The following is a 20,610-nucleotide window of genomic DNA, read 5'->3' as shown; positions in this document are numbered from 1 at the left end:
TCAGCCTGGCTTTCTTTGCGAAAAATGAAGTGAACAAGGTTGTATTTGCCAATGGTCGAAATAGTGCATCGGGCAACTCATTGTGTTCCTGAACATTTCAATGATCGGATCAGTGAAAAAACAGAAAAAAGGGAACCTACGACCTATCTCGTACCTATTTCTGCTGTTGAGCATGTCACTCTTGTATTTGGGAAGCTTGGCCAAGTATCGGGGCTCCTTAAAGGGCATCCTGCTCACAGTTAATTTGGGGGGATGGGCTTTTCCAAATAAGTAGACACAATGAATCAATACTACTTTGAATCTCTTTTTTGCTCGCTCGCTGTCTATTTGTAATTCATGCCAACACCTCTTATCCGTTCTCTTGCCCAAGATCTTGTATCGCAATCTGTAGTCCTTGCAATCCCTACCTAAGGAGGCAGGTTTGATGTCGCAAAGACAAATTTTGTGTACATACAAAGCGCTGCCTGCGTACAGTGTCTTTTCGGTAAGACGAAACAATGCATGACAATCATCCACAGTGCTTGTCAAGAAGTTTGGGAATATTGTGTCAACACATGCCAAACGCTCCCATTGCAGTATCTACAGAACTTCTTGAGTCGGACCGGACAAGGCACCCTAGATATGTCAAATGCTCAGCGTTGAGCGTAGATCAGCGCCCGCAATCGGCAAAGTTGTTATCGTCGTCTGTGCTGCATGGCAGTTGGAATCTAGCATGGAAGAAGTCGGAGTGGGAGTGAAAGTGACATGCATGACTCGTTGCCACCGCTCAAGGCTGCGCTTGGGACATTTTTCATCGGCAATAGCCTTAACTTCGGGGGTATGGAAGAAATAGTTCCCTCATGCGGAAATGGCACTAGTCGCACGTCTGGTCACTCTCGGGCGATGGGCTACGTCCCTGTAGTAACAAATGTCTACTTCCCGGGACAACGTCCGTTCTGGATCTCTTCTTTCGTCATCGGGCCGCTCGTTCGTGGCGACGATCTAAATGTTCTATCTCTTGGCCTACCGTCTGTGCGCACCCAACAAGGTGCAACTGCATTAATCAAAGAACACAACTGAGAACGACCTGCGATTCCCCCTCGATACAAAGTCTTGTGATGCCATATACAGTCGATTTTGAAGAGGTGTCCCTAGGACTCGATACCATGGCTTTGTTTCGGGCAGACTTCCTATGTCGGACACGATCCAAATAGCGAGCGTATCTCTCCTGGCACCCTCAAGATGGTCTACCTTGGGTTCTCGGACTCCCTATCGACATAATACCACTACCATATCGAAAATGCATAACTCTAACTCGCGTTAGCCAGAGTGCCTTACGCAAATTGGAGGCGAGCACGCCGACGAGACAAAAATCTGCATGGCAAAGACACAGCACAAGATAAGTCATCAACACTGTACATGGTGCCGTGGAATCTTCCTGCTGGGGCTTTTATGCCCGTACAAACAAGTCAAAAACACCCGACATAAGGCCTTCAGATGTTTAATAGGCCTTTCGATTCTTTTCTATCAATCTGGAGTGACAGTGATGGGACGATCCTCAAACAGCGACACGAACATTACACTTCCTGGCTGCTCACCTCCCCTGCGTCATTTACCTCAACACCCTCGGACGGAAGCAATCAACGAAGGCCAAGATCTAGCATTGACCATCGTTAGGGTCGGACCTTTCGTCCACGAGTCAGCCATGCGCATCTACCAGCAGCCTTTACAGATGGGGTGAGGCAACCACACATACCTGTAGTAGAAGGATCCATGTGTATTCTCACCACCCCAACCACAACCATTGATCTCCTCCTTGAGACCAAACTTACAGTCCTGGTCGCTGAGAGATCCTGTTCCCGTGACCCAAACTAACATCACTTCTGTCAATAACACTAGTCCACGCCACTGGGGCATACATCACACCTAGGGGAGGAGGGCTTTGCGTACACTCGGCTTTCATGGTCTCGCCTAGGTTACGGCAAGCGTACTTGCTGTTGCCGTCGAAGTTTCCGGCTACCCCGCCAGAATTACCGTTGCAGACAGCGTCGGCAGCGTTGTTGGCAGCCTGGCGCAGATCGCCCCAGCCTGGACCGGTCTCGCTGTAACATCCTGCTGCGCTGGCTGTGGTCACAGCAGAAGCTAGGATGGCGGTGAAAGTGAACAAGTGCATGGTGGAATTGATATGGAGATGATGGTAATAAAGAATCCGTTAGTTTTCTAGCAGTGTTAGAGCTGGATGATGTCGGACGGCGAACGACAACAGATGAGTATTGGGGACGCTTTTATAAACTCTTCACAAGGCTCAGTGAGCTCAATCTTGTTCGTAATCACATCCATTCTGACCTTATCATCCAGGCAAGGCGCTTTCGGCGAGCGAAGCTCAGCTGCAGGAATTGAAACCAAGGTACCTGTAAGCATACGGTCGGTCGGCAAGTCAGATGCAGGAATCCCTCTACCCTATACGAACAGCGGCCGTGGCGATGCAATTCGACAGGTCAATATTGTTCAACAGACAGTCACGCCCGCTATCAAGTTACGCCTGAAGATGTGGTCCTCCTCTACATCGTTCTTATCGCCACTGAGCTCACAGACTTTTCACACCGTACGAGCGGCCCTGATCTCGCGATTCATGTTGGTAGATCAACGTGACAGTTCCACAATGCCAGGCAGAATCCCCTGATATCGTAAGCTGATGATGGCATCTGATGCTGCTCTCGTCTATACCCACGAGGATGTATAGGATGACGAATGGCCCCAAAAGCTCAATGGAGGCAATGGGAAACGAGAAACTTACTATGACTTCTCGTCCCGAGACATGAAGAATGCAAAATAAGACCCGACCGACGTTCGCGGTAATACAGGATCCAAAGGTGTATCGCCAAGCGCTGATCATCTTTCCGGGTAAACACCACACATGAGGGCGTAAGGTACCCTGGCTATGCACTTATAGGAGTACCTGTATGTTCGAATGCTATGGTTTGATTCGCTGGCACAGACTTTGACTTAATTATGATCACCTGATTTTTCACGTGTCTTTCAACAAAAAGTTCTCTTGCTTAAAGCCTCTCTAAACCTCTACGAGCTCATCTCGAATCTCAAGAATCTGTCGTCCTATACCCTGCAGTACACTGCATCCTAAATCGTAGCGATATATTGATCACGACCTGGATGGCTAGAGTACGTCTGGGAAGTACTCGTAACATGCAGTACATGATTATGGGTCAGTGTACAAAGCTAAGCGATGCATATTAAAGTGGGCAAAAGAAATCACTTCCTTCAATCCGCGTTTCGCTGCCCATCTCGCTCCACCCCAGGCTCATCAATCGTCGTCTTCTCCATCATCTCCACAACCTCCTCATCCGACAGCTTCAAGCTCAACCTTTCCAAGCGTTCCTGTAGCGCCTTCTCCGTTTCCCTAAACCTCTTCTCAAACTCCTCATCGTTCTCGCCCCCAAATTCCCCAGCAGTAGGCGTCTTATCCCCCTCTCCACTACCCTCGACTGCCGCAGTCTCTTCCGCACTACTACTACCACCAGCAATTTTCCGCTCACTCTCCTTCAACGCAGTAGCAGCAGCAGCAGCCCTCTTCCTCTTCACCTCCTCGGCCCTCCGCATACAAATCTCCAATCTCTTGAGACTACTCTTTGGCCACATCTTCTTCATGTTATCTCCCCTCTCAGCTGTCCTCGCCCCATCCGGCAACTTGACCCAGTCCAACTTGCTCTCCCCAAAAATATGCATATCGGGTTCCATGAGCGACGGAAAGTCCAGCGTCCCGACTCTCAAATCAATGACTGCTTCACCCAGCGCACTCGACGCCCAGAGCTGAACGTGGCATGTCGGACACTCTGCATGCCGACTGACCTTTCCCGACTTTGATGTCCGCGTGACAAACAGTGGTGTGGTGGAAGAAATAAGCTCGATATTCTAAAGCTCAATGTTGAGATTCAGACAGAAAGCGCTGCCGGTTTGTTTCTGGCAACTGGGGCTGCGGACGTGGAAAACATGCAAAGTCAGTGTGTGTATGTGTGTGTATGCGATGCATTCAGTACAGGCACAACGTACCAGTGGCATGCGTAGCAGTAGAGAGGAGACGTAAGCAAGCGATAACGGATAGTATCGCAGACGCAACCGCCCTTTAGCGCTGGGAAAGGTTTCGGCGTGGCCATGTCGGTGCTTGCTCGAGTCCCAAAGGCTTAGTCAGTGGAGTGGATTTGATTAGTTAGAGTGCGGAATGGGCGGAGTTGTGGGCAGGCGCGCGCTGGGGGGATGGAGGAATGACGTGGTGGGGCTGCCAAGGCCCCCACCGTTTCTCGTTTACGAGCGGAACCCCACAGCAACGCTTTGTCCATCTTACCTGATTGGGAGGTCATTGGCTACTCGTGCAACTACATTGAGAGTGGATAATGTACTGCTTCTCATATAACACTACATGAGTTCCGTGCAATCAACAAGGGAAGACGAAGATGCACAACACTTTGGCTCGACCTCATACCTAGGTACGCTTTCAAGCGGCAGCGACATGTCCATCTCTGAAAAACCAGATGTGGTACCACCCAGCACCTATTGAACAAAGTCCTCTTTATTATATCACCAAGTGAGAATCCACTAAACATCAGTGCTTAGCTCACGGAGAATCCCGAGTCAGGGTGGGCAATAAACAGGGATTTTCCGTTGATCAGAAATCAAACGTTGTAGTCATCATCGTATGTTCAAGTCAAAGCCCATAACGAACTCGTGACAATGTCCCAAGATGAGCGTTCTTGATCTTGCTACCCCAATTGTCAGTCAGACTACTACCATCCCCTCCTTTCAACTTTCCTTTGCCGCCTCCCGCGCACCCAGAGTGCATGACGATACGCCTTTTTCAATTTAGGGAAAACATATGCGAGGTGACGACTTTGTTTGTACAACAAGACGAAGTGCCACGAAGACACAAAGGATCGCGCCACAGAACGGATAGTACACCTGCCAAGTACATATACAGTTTATTTTGTTACATACCTCATACACACCTCCTTATTGCGCAGTAGCAGCAGCAGCTCCTCCATACGCAAACGCCTTCTCATTTCCATGCCCACTCACACCAAAGTACTCTCCGTCCAACAAGCCCATCTTTTCCATCATCCCCCTAACCTCATTTCGCTTCTCTGCCTCAAACTCCTCGGCGCTCAGTAACAACGTCTCTCCGCGCGCTTTGTGAATCTCGAGAGGCTCATGCTCAATAGCGTCAGGCCACTGACCAGCCGCATAGAGCGCGTCTTGCAGATCCGCCCACCTCACACTCACGCCCTCGAGAGTATACGGTTCGGCAGTCTTCTTCTTCAGTGCCTGTGGAAGCACAGACCTTGCAATGTAATGATCCCTTGCTTCGACTTGGGCTTTTGCATCGAATGCCTGTTCGAGCATGGATATCTTGGCGCGATGGCCGGCGAGAATCTCCTTGTCCATGTCCAAATCTGCCTTTGAACGTGTCGGATCCGGGTTCTCGAGTGCTTGGGCCAGAACGTGCGCTTGGTCTCTCAATTCATCCAACTGACCCTGCGCACCAATCTCATTAGCCGGCGCCGCTTTCTTGGCCAAGTCTTCTTGTAAGTTTCTGAACTGCTCTGCTTTGCGCAACGCATATGACAGCTTCCGTAGCCGGGTTTCCAGACTCTCCTTGGCGGCTTTTAGACTCTTCTGGTCTGCTTCATTTTGGTTGTGTTTCATCTTCAACTTGAGGTCCATGGAGCGAATTTGGCCTTGGAGCCACTTTACGTTATCCGTGGGCTTCTCCTTGGCCAACCCCGCATTTGCCAGAGCGTCAATCTGTTCCCATCGCTTGTCCAAGTAGACGGTCGCTTTCTTGTCCAACTCTTCCTGCTCTTCCCTTGTCTTGGCTCCGTGTGCTTCTTGTATGCGCAGGACCTCTGCTAGGTCGGCGCTGGTGTTGGCGCGTTGGTCCATGATTTTTAGCATGCGCTTCTTGCGGTCCATGCGGAGGTATTCTGGATTTGTTTTGTCCCAGGCTGTCTCGTGGAGGCGGCGAAACTCGCGCAGTTTGCGGAAAGCATTGTGGCCTTGTGCAGGAGTGGGAAAGGTAAGGACACAGTGGGGGACCCATTCGTCGGGGCGGAGGACGGGGGGTTTCGTATGCTTGCCCATGAAGGGGAGTTGTTCGAGGTGGTGGGTCTGAGAGGTGATTAGCATGTGGCAACCCAGGATATCTCCGTGTGTCGTACGTCGAGAAGCTCCTGCAGCGAGTAGATGATCTGATTCGTCTTGGTGTTGCGGAAAATGTAGATGATCTCGCCATGCCGAGCTGTGCCCTCGGGATCAACCACATCCCGAAGCGTATACGGCTTGATGGGCGACACTACACGCTGGCCCGTCGCCTGCCGCCTTGCCTTTTCATTCACAACAGTCTGCAGACGGAGATGTCTGGGGTTGGATTGACGCTCGACATAGACGGCGATGCGTTTTTGCATGTGCTCGACATGCTGCGGAGTGATGCGCCTGGTGGTATTGGCGAAAGTGACGGGATTTAGTGGCGGCTTGTACCGGAGCCGGGCGAGTGATCGAGGCATGGCTGCGGGGTTGCCTGGAGTGCCAATTGACGAGCGGGCGATGTTGGTCGACGGACGGGACGCAAAGATGCGAGAGAGCGATAATTGCGCACGGGCCTCTGACCGCGGGCGCCAGCAGCACCTCCGCCTGGCGCGATACGACGAGCTCTCCGACGCGCTTTCACTTGGGGTAAGCGATTACTATGAGCCGGCCATTGCCGTATCAGGTTGCTTCGATGAGGCTGACATCCATTTACTCGAGTCTCTCCTACCGCCGACCCACCCAACTAGCTACATAACATGGCTGGAGAGCCGCCCCAGGCAGCCGACCAGCTCAAGTCTCCACCACGTGAGCGCCCGTGGCTGCTGCCATACGTATGTCACTGACCGCCATCCGCTTGTCCCTCTCCTCGCTGACAATGTGTACTAGAATCGCAAGTTGCGCCACCTCCAAGGCATCACCATCCGCAACCTCACGCTTACCACGACTCCCCCAAAGTCGCGCGGCCGCACCATTGACGATGAAGCCATACCAAGCACCCTCAAGTCGCCCACCAAGGCGCTGGCGTTGAGGGAGAGCAGAGGCCTGGCCCATTCGCGCTCCTCGAGCAATCTTACCACATCCCCCGAAGACGGCGTCCGCACACCCACCAGGCCGGGATATGGACGGGGACTGCGAAGGCGCTCGACTATGGAGTGGACCAATGCAAGCCCGCTGACTCGCCAGAAGAAGCTCGAGGACATCACCGCAGGGCGCATGGCCGACACTTTCTTCAGTCTGCATGTGGACCATCAGGACGACCCGGTATACATCTCTGAAGTCGCTGAGAAAGCTATGAACCCAAACTTCAAGTTCTTCGACCTCGGACCCTGTGGCCCTGCTGTCACCCGGCTGGACAAACTCACCGTGAGGGTGTGGGCAAAGAGCGAGACAATGCAGGAATGGCACTATCTGATGGACTACACTGTGCAACTCCGGTCGCTGCAGTTTATTGGCAGGACACTAGGAGCTTTCAGGCACCCGCTGCCACAGAACTGCATACTGTTCCATATGACGGATGGCATCTACACCAGCTTCACCGATCTGCCGGTACAGGAGCGAATGCGCCCCGAAATACTTGCACCACCCAAAGAGAACCCAGATGGCAAAGCGCTCAACTCGTCGTCGTACGACGCCCTCATGCGATTGTCAACACTGGACGATTGCATACAAGATGCGCTGACTACGCGAGACCGAATTGCCGATGAGATTGAGGGCATACTCGCAGCCAACAAGGAAGATCTAAGCGCTGTCGAGTCGGTCGCCGAGACTGAAGACGGACTAGGGACGGTCGAGGCTGCGGTGACTGCTGAAAAGCGACGAGTGGTGGCTGCAAGGAGAAGACGGGACGAACTACAAGCTAACATCGAGTACCGAAGAGAGAAGATGCAAACTGGTCGAGATCGTCAAGCAGAAGCCGACACCTCATTACTCGAACAACGAGCAAAGTGTGCCCAAAGCAAATCTCTCATAGAGAAAACCATCGAGGACATCACCGGCCAACGCCGCCGAGTCTGCGAAGACCTCCTCCGAATCTTCCCCATTGAACCCGTCCCAGGCAAAGCCCTCGCCTTCACAATACGAGGCCTTCTCCTACCCAACTCCGTCTTCGACGACGTCAAAGAGGACGTGGCCTCCGCGGCACTCGGCTACGTGGCGCAGGTGGTCAATATACTGTCGCCTTACCTCTCTGTCATCCTGCCGTATCCGATTTCCCCACATGGTTCAACCTCCACGATTGACGATCCACTTGCCGTCACACAAAGTGGTCAGAATCCACAACGCACTTACCCGCTTTACATGAAGAACGTCGTGCGATATCGCTTCGAATACGGCGTGTTTCTGCTCAACAAGAATATCGAGATTTTGTCCAACGCGTTGGGGTTGCGGCCCGTGGATATCAGGCACACATTACCGAATTTGAAGTACTTGCTATACGTTGCAACGGCGGGCAAAGGCGAGCTTCCTGCGCGCAAGGCTGGTGGTATCAAAGGACTGCTGAGACAGGATGGTGTACTTTCCAGGAAGGGGAGCATGGACAGCACGGCGACTATGAGTAGTGTTGGTACGCCGACTACAGAGCTCAAGAAGAATCTGGAGATTGCGGGGAAGAGATTAGAGGGCGCCAAAGCAAATGGTGCACTTGCGCCTGCTCAAACCCATGCGCATGCTGGGAGTAGACTGAGACCTGCCGTATAAGGTGGACTAATGGAATGTATGCAACAAGCATGCGTGTACAACAGATGTATACGTCAAGTCATCGCCAACTCAAACACATGTGCATCTGCGTAGTAGGTTAAACTGCTGGAGAACTTTTTTTTCGAATACAAAACAAACAGCTCGTAGCATACACACATATTCCCGGTGGCATTTAGTCTAACTGCGTTTGTGAGTAGGTGCATATACGTAGATACGCGGAGGTAGTGAGACCACCAGTTCTTCACATGGCAAGCGAAAAGTCGTTTGCTTTTCGTCTTGGTCCGTGGCCCGATTTCCCCAGATGCACCTCTTTACTTGCTTGTTCCATGTGCGTATATCTGCGTATGACGCACATGTCCCCATGCGCGCGGAAGGATGCCGGGCCGGACCCCTTGATCCTCTCTCTCATCCAGGGTCCCGAAAAAAGCAATCGCTTCAGCAGTCGTTTGCTCGGATCTCGGTGCTCTGTGCATTTCCGAACCCAAGTTTGTTTAGAAGAGCACCACGCCCCAGCTGACATAAGTTTTACCCCTGGCCCGCCTGATTACTACTCGAGTCTCGTGGCAGATCGACACGCGCACACTTAAATCCCTGCCAGTATGAAATGTGCCAAGAGCTCTACTGCAACGCTGTCTTCCCAAGCAATTTCCGACACCAGCGAAGCTGCGGCGAGCCTCGGGAGAGCTGGAAAGGAGAAGCGACAACATCCACTTTTTTTCTACATGACTTGCAGACAGACCGCAACTTTTACTTTGGACTGAACCTCTTTTCTGTTCTGGAAGTTGATCCCGTTTTGTTTTCCCTTTCTCTCTCTCCCTCTCTTACACAGCTGTTTCGTCCGTAATTCAGCTTGTACACAGAAGTTGGACCCTTGCGGACTGTTGCGCTTTCTCCACCCGTGGACCTTTGCGGATCAGCGCTACTTGTCCTCCTCTCGACACTCACAATGACGGAACCGTTCCCTCCACTCAACGGCGCACTGCCACACAATACAGGAGTCAACGGCGCACCCAGGCGGAGAAGAAAATCCAGTGCGCTGGGCTCTGATGTACCCGGCGATGTCGATGTAGGAGCGTTGGCGACACATCGGACGAGCACCCCGCCGCTGAACAGTCCAAGCACCATGGATCCGGTACGTTGCCAGTTTCTTTTCTTTCCCTAGGACATCACCGTAGATACGTACAACATGGGCGATGGATGGTGACACTGGAAATAAAGTTGCTGACCGGCCGTGTTCTTCTTTTCTTTTGCAGAGATCAGACAAAACTACCCGCCGCTCCAAACGACGCTCAACCCGCCGTCTCCTCTCCAAAGCAAAACGCCTCTGCATCCGCCACACATGGCTGCTCCCTCTCGTCCTCGGTCTAACCATCATCTCGCTCTACGCCATCTACCCTTACGAATCGAACCCGCTGTCCGCCTGCCTCTTCCTCTCCTACCCGCTCGCACGCGACGACCCCCTCATCCCCGAAAACGTGCGCTCCGACCCCAATGGCCCGCAGCATTACGGCAAGGGCGGCCGCGACTTTGCTTTTGTCGGCTTCTACATCATCGTGCTGAGCTTTACACGCGAGTTCTGCATGCAGCGCCTCATCCGGCCCATTGCGATTAAACTCGGTATACGGAACCGCGACAAGCAGTCTCGCTTCATGGAGCAGGCTTACACCGCGCTGTACTTTGCTCTGTATGGTCCGTTTGGTATCTGGATCATGAGCCGCACGCCCGTGTGGTACTTCAATCCTATTGGCATGTACGAAGGGTTTCCTCATCGGACACACGAGGCGGTTGTCAAGGCGTACTATCTGCTGCAGGCGAGTTATTGGGCGCAGCAGGCTATTGTGTTGCTCTTGATGCTGGAGAAGCCGAGGAAAGACTTCAAGGAGCTAGTTGCGCATCATGTCATTACCGTGTCTTTGATTTGGTTGTCGTACAGGTTCCATTTTACGTACATGGGCATTGCCGTGTATATCACGCATGATGTCAGCGACTTCTTCCTGGCTGTAAGTTTTTCTCGCGACGATACGGAGTGCGAGAGAAAGATGAGTGCTAACAACAAAACAGACGTCAAAGTGCCTGAATTACATCGACTCCCCCATTGTCGGCCCTTACTTCTTCGTCTTCATGTGCGTCTGGGGCTACACGCGTCATTACATCAACCTCAAAATCATCTGGTCCATTCTCACAACCTTCAAGACCGTTGGTCCCTTTGAACTCAACTGGGAAACGCAACAATACAAGTGCTGGATCAGCCAGTACATCACCTTTGCCCTGCTTGCCTCGCTGCAGGCAGTCAACCTGTTCTGGTGGTTCTTCATTTGCAGGATCGCGTATAGGTTCGTGGTGTACAAGGATGCGGACGATGATCGCAGTGAGTATGCGCCGACGGACGAGGAAGTTGAGGAGAAGGACAAGTTGATCAAGGAGGGGCCCGAGGCGGACGCCGAGTTTGAGGGGTTGGAGAAGGAGCTCGAGAAGGTGGAAGATGCGCCTAGAACACCTGCGAACGGGTCGGGGCTGCAGGCGAGCGGTGCAGACAGCATTGGGTCGAGGGTCAAGCAACGGAAGGGCGGGAAGCAATGAAAGACATGACGGAAAGTAATAATGATGGAGACGATGATGGTATATGGGATTGGTAAAGGGGTCTAGAAGTGGGACTATTGAGCGCTGAACAGTTGATCTGACTCACCGTGGCTCGGACGGCGGTTTGGATTGGAAGCACTTTTACATAAAGGTATTCTCCTTGTCGTGTGTTTAATGCGAGAGGAGAGCTGATGAAACACATAAGATAATAATACAAGTTGTAATAGTCACCACGTTCATATATGGGTCTGCTTGGCAGACTTTCTTCCCAAGGATATGCGTTTCGCTCGGATGTCGCAGGACTAATTGGATAAGCAAGGACACGGCCAGGTAGATGCGAGTGCATGGAGTGAGCGCGAGTTCCTCCAAAAGATATATCGTGCGATGGGAACGTTAAGTGCCTCCCTTGTTACTGCTGCGACACCTACTGTCTTGCTCCAGCCTGCTGTACAAATAGCTTGAACGACTTGTACTACATTGAACTCGGACGCATCCATTGCCATCAGGACGCAATATGGAGACTTCATCCCGAATGGCTTTTCCCGGCCGTGCGAGAATCAGTTTGTATCCATGCACAGTGCTGACACTAGACAGCCTCGGATGGCTGGAGCTGGGAGCTGATTTGCACGTGGAGGTACAGATCGGCAGTGCATGTACGCTTTGCAAGTGCGAGTACGAAGTGCGAACCCGAAAGCATACGCACGACTAGCTAGTGGCCGGCTCACCCCAACATGAGTTTCGTTTCGAGTTCAGCTTTAGATATAAGGTCGACACATCTGACAGCGGCTCTGAACAGGCTAATCAACATACTAGATCCCCCCGTATAATGGCAGGCGCACTACAAGCCGTTGTCGCGAAACTCGGCTCTTTCAACTTTCTCTCACCACGAGGAATCGCAATTATACTGGGCACCACTCTCCTTTTCCAAATCCTCAGAAGCCTCGCCCTCATAATCTATAACCTGTATTTCCACCCTCTGGCCAAATATCCCGGCCCAAAGCTATGGATCGCCTTTGGCTTTACCCGCACCCTGCGCCACATGCGCGGCGACCTCGACTTGCAGATGGCGGAGGAACACCGCAAGCACGGCGAAGTCATACGGCACGGTGTGAATGAGCTATCATTTATCCATCCCAGTGCGTGGAAGGACATTTACGGACACGGCCACGCGGAGCTGCGCAAGTATTTTCCGCCAAACTCGGTGAATCCGAATCAAGTCATTGCAGCGGACGCGAGCAACCACTTCCGTATGCGCAGGGCCATGTTGCCTGCGTTTTCGGAAAAGGCATTGGCGCAGCAGGAGAGGTTGGTTAGGGTGTATATTGACCTGCTCATGCAGCGTCTCTCCGAGTGCGGCGCGGCTTCTTCTGCTGCTGGTGGCAAGACGGCCGACATGGCGCGTTGGTACAATCTCACAACGTTCGATCTCATCGCCGATCTCTGTTTCGGCAAGTCGCTAGATGGTCTGGAGACGGGCCGGTCGAATGCGTGGATCGAGAAGATTGATCGCATGTTACGGATTATGCCTGTTTTGGTCCTGGCGACGTCGTTCCCCTTGTTGATGAGTCTGTTCAATCTGGTGCTAGGAAATAAGATGCAGCAGTCGAGGAAGGAGCATCAGGAGTATGCTGCATCGCTCGCCATGAGCCGTATCAAGGGGAAAGAACAGGCTGATCGAGGGGACTTCATGGACTTCATTTTGCGCTCCCGCGGCGAGGAACACGAGTTGACGGATGAGGAGCTGGTGCATAATGCGGATTTACTCATGGTTGCGGGCTCGGAGACGACGGCTACGGTGCTTCTGGGGGTCACGTACTACCTCTTGAAGAACCCGGCGACATACAAGAAGGTGACGGAGGAGGTCCGCAGTGCTTTTGATAAGGCTGAAGACATCAACTTTAAGGAGGTCAACGCACGCTGTCCGTATATGTTGGCTTGTTTGAATGAAGCGATGCGTATTTTTCCGTCGATTCCTTTGGCATTATTGCGGATCACAAACGACGGTCCGCCAACCCCTGTTGCTGGACACTTGATCCCTCCCGAGGTAAAGTTTACACCCTCCCGGCTACTTCTCACTTAAGAAAGCGGTATTTGTTAACGAATTGCAGACACGTGTCGGCGTTCATCAGCTTGCCGCATACCACTCCCCCCTCAACTTCCACGATCCACTATCCTTTCACCCAGAACGCTGGCTACCGGAGGAATACAATGATCCCTCCTCTCCATTCCATGACGATCGCCGTGATGTGCATAAGCCATTTTCCTACGGTAGACGGGATTGCATTGGAAGGAATTTGGCGTTCTTGGAGATGAGGCTGATTATTGCATTGCTAGTGTGGAATTTTGATTTGGAGTTGGGAGAGGGCATGGACGGGTGGGAGAAGCAGAAGATTTTTGGGCTGTGGGAGAAACCGCCACTAAAGGTGCATATTCGGAAGAGGGAGCAGGAGGAAGGGTCCGAATAAAGGAAGACTGGCGGATTTTCTTGTATAGACCAAATCTTGGCGTATGTTCTGTCGTTTTGCTGTATTGCGCAGAGTTCCTGGTCGTTTTTCCTCGCCTCTATCAGATCTGCTGGCCTTTGCAAAGGCCAACTTGTCCATGTCCGACTCTCACTGCTATCCATGATTTCACAATGCAATCACAAGCAAGAATGAGCCACTGATCAAAATTTCTCGGACGCCATTCTCCTCTGGAACTTCGGCGGTGGTCATGGAATTATCAAATTCGACATCGAATTCAGGATCGAGCACTAGATCAGCATCCAGGCTACTAACAGCGCGTATAGGACAACTCTCGGCGTGGCACTCAAACAACATTCGGATAAAGCTAGGCTGGCCAGTACTATAGGAGATACATACAAATGGGTTGTGCGACATCAATGCAACTAGTAACCCAAGATGTTGCTATGTACGGTCTCAATTCGCAATCCGTCCAGCGATTAAACCACCCGTGATGGGTATATCTGCCCCAGTCGTGTACGAGGATGCATCGCTCAGAAGGTAGTTCACAGCGCCTGTTATGTCACTCGTCTCGCCAATCCGTCCCATCGGCGGGGCAGAACTAAACACAGAATACAGTTCTGGCTGTTGCGTTGCGCAGAGGTCTGTCATATCTGTACGGATGAATCCTGGTGAAACAGTATTGACACGGATTTTGAGCGGTGCCAGCTCAACAGCCAGCTGTTTCATCATCACTCGCACTGCGCCCTTGGTTGCTCCATACATGGGAAGCCGTTGCAGTGGAAGGGCTATGTGGGATGCGATCGAAGCAATGAACACAAGGCTGCCACCAGAGCCTTGGTCTTTGATCACTTTCGCGGCGAGCTGTGCACAGAAGAATGTTCCAAGGACCTCTTGAATGTCAGTAGACGGTAGAAGTACAATCGAGAAAGCTTACATTGACCTTGAGAAGTTTCTCGCATTCTTCCCAAGAGTGGTCGAAGAACGACTTGTCGGCCACTATCCCTGCGGCAGTGACACTTGCAGATTTAGCATCAAGTCAATACTCTGTCCAGAAAGGACCTACCAGTTATCGATGCGCCCAAAATCACTTTTGATCTGGCGAAACGTTTCTTCTAAAGCGTCCATCTTGGTTACATCGGTACTATCGCGATTAGAAACGCCACTCGATTTGCGAGTGGAATCTTACCGATAGTACTTGGCTTTGATGCCAAGATTTGACAAATCATTCTGCGGCTTCTCTAGCACGTCGAGAACTGCCACATCTCCACCCGCCTCTGCAACAGCTTCAACCAAAGATAGACCTATCCCACGAGCACCCCCCGTGATGACGGTGGTCTTACCCACGAGGCTCATTCTTTCGCTTAGCGGTCGTTTGTTTCCTTCATTTTCCTTGTTCTTGAAAGATGCTGATGGTGTATTCGAAGAGACGTTAGACGGTTTACCTATGTTTGCGATACCTCTCACTAGAGAGCCTCGTCTTGCGTATTGTAGGTACAGATTGCGCGTTTCAAAAACGGCTCGTTGGTTATAGGCCATGGTAGCATTGCTGGTCGGAATGCAAGGCACCCTAGGTCTTGATGACCTTGCGAACTCGCCTACACAGCGACCAACTTTAGGCGTCGACATGGTTCTGCGGGAATACGAAACTGTCTCTGGTACAAGATGTTGGGCCAGACCCCCAATCACCCACACCAACCATCATAAATATTGTATCAGCGGGCATTCCGTCTTTACGACGTAGCGTGATGCGGGGTCAATGTACAGGGTTGGTAGATCATGCGCGGGATTAGGATTCCGCCCCATGGAAACGCAGTTCGGCTATTTGCATCCCTCGATCGATCGGCGTTGGCATTACCGACCACACAACTTAGTCCATGCACATGTTGTAAACGATATTCAAGCTCTACTTTGAGCCGCTGTTGACAACGTGATGACAGAGGCTAGGTGAACTCCACAACAAGAAGGTCGGGTGCTATCTTGGCTCGGACTGAGGGGACGGATATGCCGTTGGACGACCACGAATTGCAGATTCTGAAGTTGAGGCTTCATGGTAGGCTGGTCTGAGGCATAACAAACTAGTTTCCAAATCGGAATGTATATATGACAATGGACCCAGGCTACCCATGGCTTACTGGGTTCAATCAAGCACCAAGTAAGCTGTGATCCTATCGCGCATGAATAGGCCAGTCTACAACTCCTCTATCACTGATCACAGTCTGCACATCAAGGGGAATCGTCGTAGATACACAAGCTTCAACCATCACTAACAGCCTTGCACCTTCCAGACCGACTATCTACATGCATAGGATTCTCACCTAGTTCCGATGTCCCACAAGACGCGCAAACCGACCAGTCGCAGCTCCGAAAACGTCTATCAAAGCAGAACGGAATCCTTCGTTTCTCTTCCACAAACTTATAGCAATAGCCAACAGACCAAGACCATATGTGGTGGAGCTGGCCGTCCGAATCCACCTACTTAAAGTCCTCAAAAACCAGAAATACGACCCTCCCTCAGTTTTGAATACTCCGAATCGAGGAATGCAAGCCTCTTTCCAGTACGTGCTCGCATACCCTGGCCAACTGGCAGCATTGCGGCCATGTTCGTTGATATACCAGTTCGAGCAGCCAGCCTGGAAAACCGATCCTGACAGTTGCTTGTGAATGCTATTGACCCATTGGCTCTCGGCTGTGGCTTTGACTTCGACGACCCTGCATCTACCATCGATCAGAGGAGCGAGGAGGTTCCGCATGACGAATTCGATCTGCACTTCACACGCGAAGAGCGCGGAGTTGTGAGCTGGGAAAGTGTTGGGACCGAATCTTTGGGGCGCTCGTCAGTTTGCAATTCAGGCAAGGTTTGTCGGTAAAGACGAAAGGACAAGAACGGAAAACTTACAGAATAGCGAAGTTGGGGAAGCCGTGCACGAAGGTTCCCATGTAAGCTTGTGCGCCGCCCTGCTCTTTCCATTGTTGGTTCAGTCGGTTCTTCCCCTTACCGAAGACTTCCATTGGAGTGAGGAACCGCTGGACTTGGAATCCCGTTGCTAGGACTATGACATCAAACTCCTCCTTTCTTCCTGACTCGCTGACTATACCTGTCTCATCAAACTCTCGGATTCCTTCAGGTAGGAGTTCCAGATTTGGTTCATTGAGAGCGTCGAGGTAATTAGGGTCGAAGATGCGACGCTTGCAGCCTGACAGATCAATTGTTAGCAAGGCCGGTGCTTGAGGGTCTGTGCATTCCTTACCTAGCGGAAAGTTTGGAACCAAGACATTGTGATACTTTTTCGGCGCCCGTGAGAAAATGTAGCGCTTTGCATGGTCCTCGACCTTGGCCCGCTTTGTTGTTGCTTCAGCACCAGGCATGTATGTCGTGACAAGATCATCGTTCTCCAGAAACAATTGCAATCTTTTCCATCTCTCCCATAGCGGAACATAGCGAAACGCCCATGTTTCAACTTTGCTGAAGTTCCGATTTGGTCGCTCATGATACCATTGCGCCGACCTCGCATACTGTTTGATTGACGCTACATCCTTGACCACTGCGGGGACGACTTGCGCTGCTGAGCATCCGTTTCCAATAATGGCCATTCGCTTGCCTTCGTAGTCGTATGAGTGATCCCAACGAGCTGTATGGAACATGGCCCCTTTGAATTTCTCCATTCCTGGAAACTTGACGTCCCTGGGATACGAGATGCCGCCGACAGCGGAAATGAAGACCGCAGCGCAGCGCACAAATTCAGTCTTTGTCTTGAGATCCTTGAAGCGCACATCCCACTTCTTGGTCTCTTCGTTCCAGTTCGCGCCCAAGCACTCGATAGAGAACTCCATGTGCGCTCGCAAGTCATACTTATCGACGGTGGCTTCCATGTACTCCAAGATCTCGGGGCCGTCGCACAACTCCTTGGACCAATTTGGGTTGAGGTTGAAGGCAAACGAGTACAGGATTGTAGGCACGTCGCAGCCAACACCTGGATACGTGTTTGTACGCCATGTCCCGCCCACTCCGTCGAGCTTCTCATAAATGGTGAAATCGGTGAACCCCAGCTTGTGCTTCATCGTGTGCGCCATAGAAATACCAGACGGTCCAGCGCCGATAACAATTACGTTGGGAGACGACATGCTGCATGGATGGGGCGCCAAAAGACGAAAGATGATGAGAGAACGTGAGAACAAACAATTCGCTCTCGTGTCAAGCTGAGCACGTCTCGCGCGCTTTTAAAAGCAACTAGATCTGCACAACCACCCATTACAGGTAGGTCGCCACCCCGCTGCTGTGCGAATTACCTGATTCCCATGAAGCCCAGACATAACCAATATGGATGCGCATCCCCCCTCTACGTAGCGATACGGAATCCAAACCACAGCTCTTCAAGTCCCACGGAATTTGAATCCCGTTGATCAGAATGCGGGGATGTGCGCTAGTCTTGACACGCGCTAGTCCCATGCAGGACTGACGATTACCCCAGATTCGTACTAGACCAAAAACAGATATATGCCGGTATGGGGTGTTCAGGTATAAGAAATGGATGTGGTACTGCTTTGCTCGAGCCAACGTAATCTACGAAACGTAATCTGTCAATCAAAATGCTTGGATTCATCAAAGGACGAACTATGTACCGCTTGATGCGGATGAGTTGTGGTGTGGTATGCAAGATGTGTTGCATTCTGTTTCGTTCTTACTTACAAGTGAACATAGTCTTTCATGCTCTACGGGTAATACTGCCTCGACAATCGCTACGCCAAAGCGGATGCTGAATTTTCTAGCTATGATGCTGGTGTTTTGGGTGGGGTGCAAGGCACAGATGCCTTTCTTAAAGCTATGGGCGTCAGTGACCCAACATGTTTCGGCTTCCAACAGCTAACATACCTTCAGTATCCTACTGGCACATACGTCATTCCAATGATTGCATCCTCGTATACCCTTGCCGCCACCATCTGTTGCCTCATCGTCTCTATCATTGGCATGCCTCTCGGTCGTCGCAACATCATTCTCCTCGGTAACGCCTTCGTTGTTGTGGGTGCAGTCATACAAGCCAGTTCTTGGTCCGTCGGGCAGATTATCGCAGGGCGTATCCTTTGCGGCTTCGGAATTGGATTCATATCCTGCACTGTTCCCACGTATATGGCAGAAATGTCTATCGAGGCGGGAGAACGTGGCCCAGAAGTGGCATTTACATGTGCATTGCTGATCAGCGGCATACCAATCGCATATTGGATTGACTTCGGCTTCACGCGCATGACGAATCAAGTCTCTTGGCGATTTCCAATCGCTTTTCAGGCTTTCTTTGCGATGGCTTCCGGGTCCGTTATGTTCTTTTTACCGGACACGCCGAGATGGTACTATGCCAAGGGCCGTGAGGCAGAAGGAGATGATGTGCTTGCCAAGTTACATAATAAGCCTCTAGATCATTCGGATGTCTATCGGATGAAGGAGGAGATCATGAGATCGATTGAGCTCGAAACAGATGCAGAAGAAGGCACGAAGTTTAATCTCTGGACCCTATTCTGGGACAACACAGATTTGAGAGTTGGTAGACGGATCAGGATATCCTTCCTTGTGCTTTCAATCCAACAGATGATGGGTATGCATTTCCAATCAACCATTCTATATCTGAAATGAGATGCTAACAGAGATCAACACAGGTATCAATTTGTCAGTTTATTATTCTGCTGTCATATTCAAGAATGTCGGTCTTTCCGACTTCCTCGCACAACTTCTCTCAGCCGTCATGAATACTATGTTCGCCCTCGGCACATATCTTCTCCCAGCAACGATCGAACGTTTTGGCCGTCAAAGCATAATGTTCTGGTCCGCCTTGGTTCTCGCGCTTCTCATGACGGTCTTTGTAGCACTCATTGGCCTCCCAAGACCTACACTCGGCACACAGTGGGGCGCAGCGGCTATCATCTGCATTTGGAATATGGTGTTCGGATATGGCTGGGTTGGTGTGCCTTGGCTTTATGGTCCTGAAATTGCACCTCTCCAACAAAGGCACATCGGTGGTGCAGCTGGCGCCTTCGGAGAATGGCTCTTCAGCTTTCTTACCGTATTCGCGGGTGGAATTGCGCTCGAGGCAGTTGGGTGGAAGATTTGGATCTGGATGCTCGTGTTTAACTGGCTCGCGATGCCATTCGTATGGTTCATGTGTCCTGAGACGGGAGGCAAGAGCCTTGAGGAGATCGATGTTTTATTCGCGAAGGAGGATGTTAGGGAGAGAATACTGGCAAGTGGATATGGAGGTGCAATTGGAGAAGGTACTGGAACACGAGAGCGCGAGAGTACACAGGTAGGATCAGCTGAAGAGAAGAACTCGAGTGTGAGGATGGAGGAGGTTTGAAGGTTTAAGTTATGCACAAGTAGATCATTCAAGCGACGACCGACCTCTAAACTCCGAAATAAGTCCTCAGCCTAGAGTAATTCCACTATGGAAACCGTCTTCCCACAACACATGCAGAGTCATCTGGTTGTCAGTAGGAGGTACGCACGTCGTCCGGCAACTTTGCAAGACAGGGTGTCTTGGCTCAGACTAGACCTCACGCGTGGACACCAGCAGTAATGTTCACGGGCCGTGTTCTGCTACGAATTTCCTCGACACTAGACTACGCCGGTTAATGGGTCGGGTTGGGGTTGAGGTCGGGTTACTTGGGGGACAGGTGATATGTGGTTTCACCACAGCCTAGTAATTACCTCTCCAGGTAACCTAACCTCACCCCAGCCCTGACCCAGCTATCAGCGTGAGTGTACCTATACAATAGCCTTCTAAGCGTAGCCTCTTGTGATAATTGCGTACTT

The 20,610-nt window shown here is 51.4% G+C and overlaps 9 protein-coding genes across 9 annotated transcripts; 4 read left to right on the top strand and 5 right to left on the bottom strand.

The window, feature by feature from the left end:
- Positions 1–1,807: 1,807 nt before the first annotated feature.
- AA0111_g8322 (hypothetical protein) lies at positions 1,808–2,152 on the bottom strand (the record flags this gene model as incomplete). Its single annotated transcript, XM_028654757.1, has 1 exon — positions 1,808–2,152. One exon carries the CDS (start codon positions 2,150–2,152, stop codon positions 1,808–1,810), a length of 345 nt encoding a protein of 114 aa, XP_028504131.1.
- A 1,106-nt stretch (positions 2,153–3,258) lies between these two features.
- AA0111_g8321 (hypothetical protein) lies at positions 3,259–3,735 on the bottom strand (the record flags this gene model as incomplete). The annotated part of the gene is made up of 1 exon (XM_028654756.1): positions 3,259–3,735. One exon carries the CDS (start codon positions 3,733–3,735, stop codon positions 3,259–3,261), a length of 477 nt encoding a protein of 158 aa, XP_028504132.1.
- Positions 3,736–5,001: 1,266 nt separating this feature from the next.
- AA0111_g8320 (hypothetical protein) lies at positions 5,002–6,551 on the bottom strand (the record flags this gene model as incomplete). Its single annotated transcript, XM_028654755.1, has 2 exons — positions 5,002–6,156; positions 6,207–6,551. 2 exons carry the CDS (start codon positions 6,549–6,551, stop codon positions 5,002–5,004), a joined length of 1,500 nt encoding a protein of 499 aa, XP_028504133.1.
- A 279-nt stretch (positions 6,552–6,830) lies between these two features.
- On the top strand, positions 6,831–8,769 carry AA0111_g8319 (hypothetical protein; the record flags this gene model as incomplete). Its single annotated transcript, XM_028654753.1, has 2 exons — positions 6,831–6,905; positions 6,961–8,769. 2 exons carry the CDS (start codon positions 6,831–6,833, stop codon positions 8,767–8,769), a joined length of 1,884 nt encoding a protein of 627 aa, XP_028504228.1.
- Positions 8,770–9,715: 946 nt separating this feature from the next.
- On the top strand, positions 9,716–11,349 carry AA0111_g8318 (hypothetical protein; the record flags this gene model as incomplete). The annotated part of the gene is made up of 3 exons (XM_028654752.1): positions 9,716–9,901; positions 10,023–10,769; positions 10,831–11,349. 3 exons carry the CDS (start codon positions 9,716–9,718, stop codon positions 11,347–11,349), a joined length of 1,452 nt encoding a protein of 483 aa, XP_028504227.1.
- Positions 11,350–12,175: 826 nt separating this feature from the next.
- On the top strand, positions 12,176–13,429 carry AA0111_g8317 (hypothetical protein; the record flags this gene model as incomplete). Its single annotated transcript, XM_028654751.1, has 1 exon — positions 12,176–13,429. The coding sequence occupies one exon, from the start codon at positions 12,176–12,178 to the stop codon at positions 13,427–13,429; it is 1,254 nt and encodes a 417-aa protein (XP_028504224.1).
- An 838-nt stretch (positions 13,430–14,267) lies between these two features.
- AA0111_g8316 (hypothetical protein) lies at positions 14,268–15,350 on the bottom strand (the record flags this gene model as incomplete). The annotated part of the gene is made up of 4 exons (XM_028654750.1): positions 14,268–14,675; positions 14,749–14,830; positions 14,878–14,955; positions 15,001–15,350. The coding sequence occupies 4 exons, from the start codon at positions 15,348–15,350 to the stop codon at positions 14,268–14,270; spliced, it is 918 nt and encodes a 305-aa protein (XP_028504223.1).
- A 779-nt stretch (positions 15,351–16,129) lies between these two features.
- AA0111_g8315 (hypothetical protein) lies at positions 16,130–17,873 on the bottom strand (the record flags this gene model as incomplete). The annotated part of the gene is made up of 3 exons (XM_028654749.1): positions 16,130–16,634; positions 16,711–17,008; positions 17,063–17,873. 3 exons carry the CDS (start codon positions 17,871–17,873, stop codon positions 16,130–16,132), a joined length of 1,614 nt encoding a protein of 537 aa, XP_028504226.1.
- A 528-nt stretch (positions 17,874–18,401) lies between these two features.
- On the top strand, positions 18,402–20,155 carry AA0111_g8314 (hypothetical protein; the record flags this gene model as incomplete). The annotated part of the gene is made up of 4 exons (XM_028654748.1): positions 18,402–18,461; positions 18,514–18,530; positions 18,582–19,399; positions 19,461–20,155. The coding sequence occupies 4 exons, from the start codon at positions 18,402–18,404 to the stop codon at positions 20,153–20,155; spliced, it is 1,590 nt and encodes a 529-aa protein (XP_028504225.1).
- Between the last annotated feature and the right edge of the window lie 455 nt (positions 20,156–20,610).

This window comes from Alternaria arborescens, assembly GCF_004154835.1.
Source record: "Alternaria arborescens strain FERA 675 chromosome Unknown contig_20, whole genome shotgun sequence".
NCBI classification, from domain to species: domain Eukaryota; kingdom Fungi; phylum Ascomycota; class Dothideomycetes; order Pleosporales; family Pleosporaceae; genus Alternaria; species Alternaria arborescens.
The sequence above is the reverse complement of the archived record's forward strand: the minus strand, read 5'-3'. Positions and strand labels throughout refer to the sequence as shown.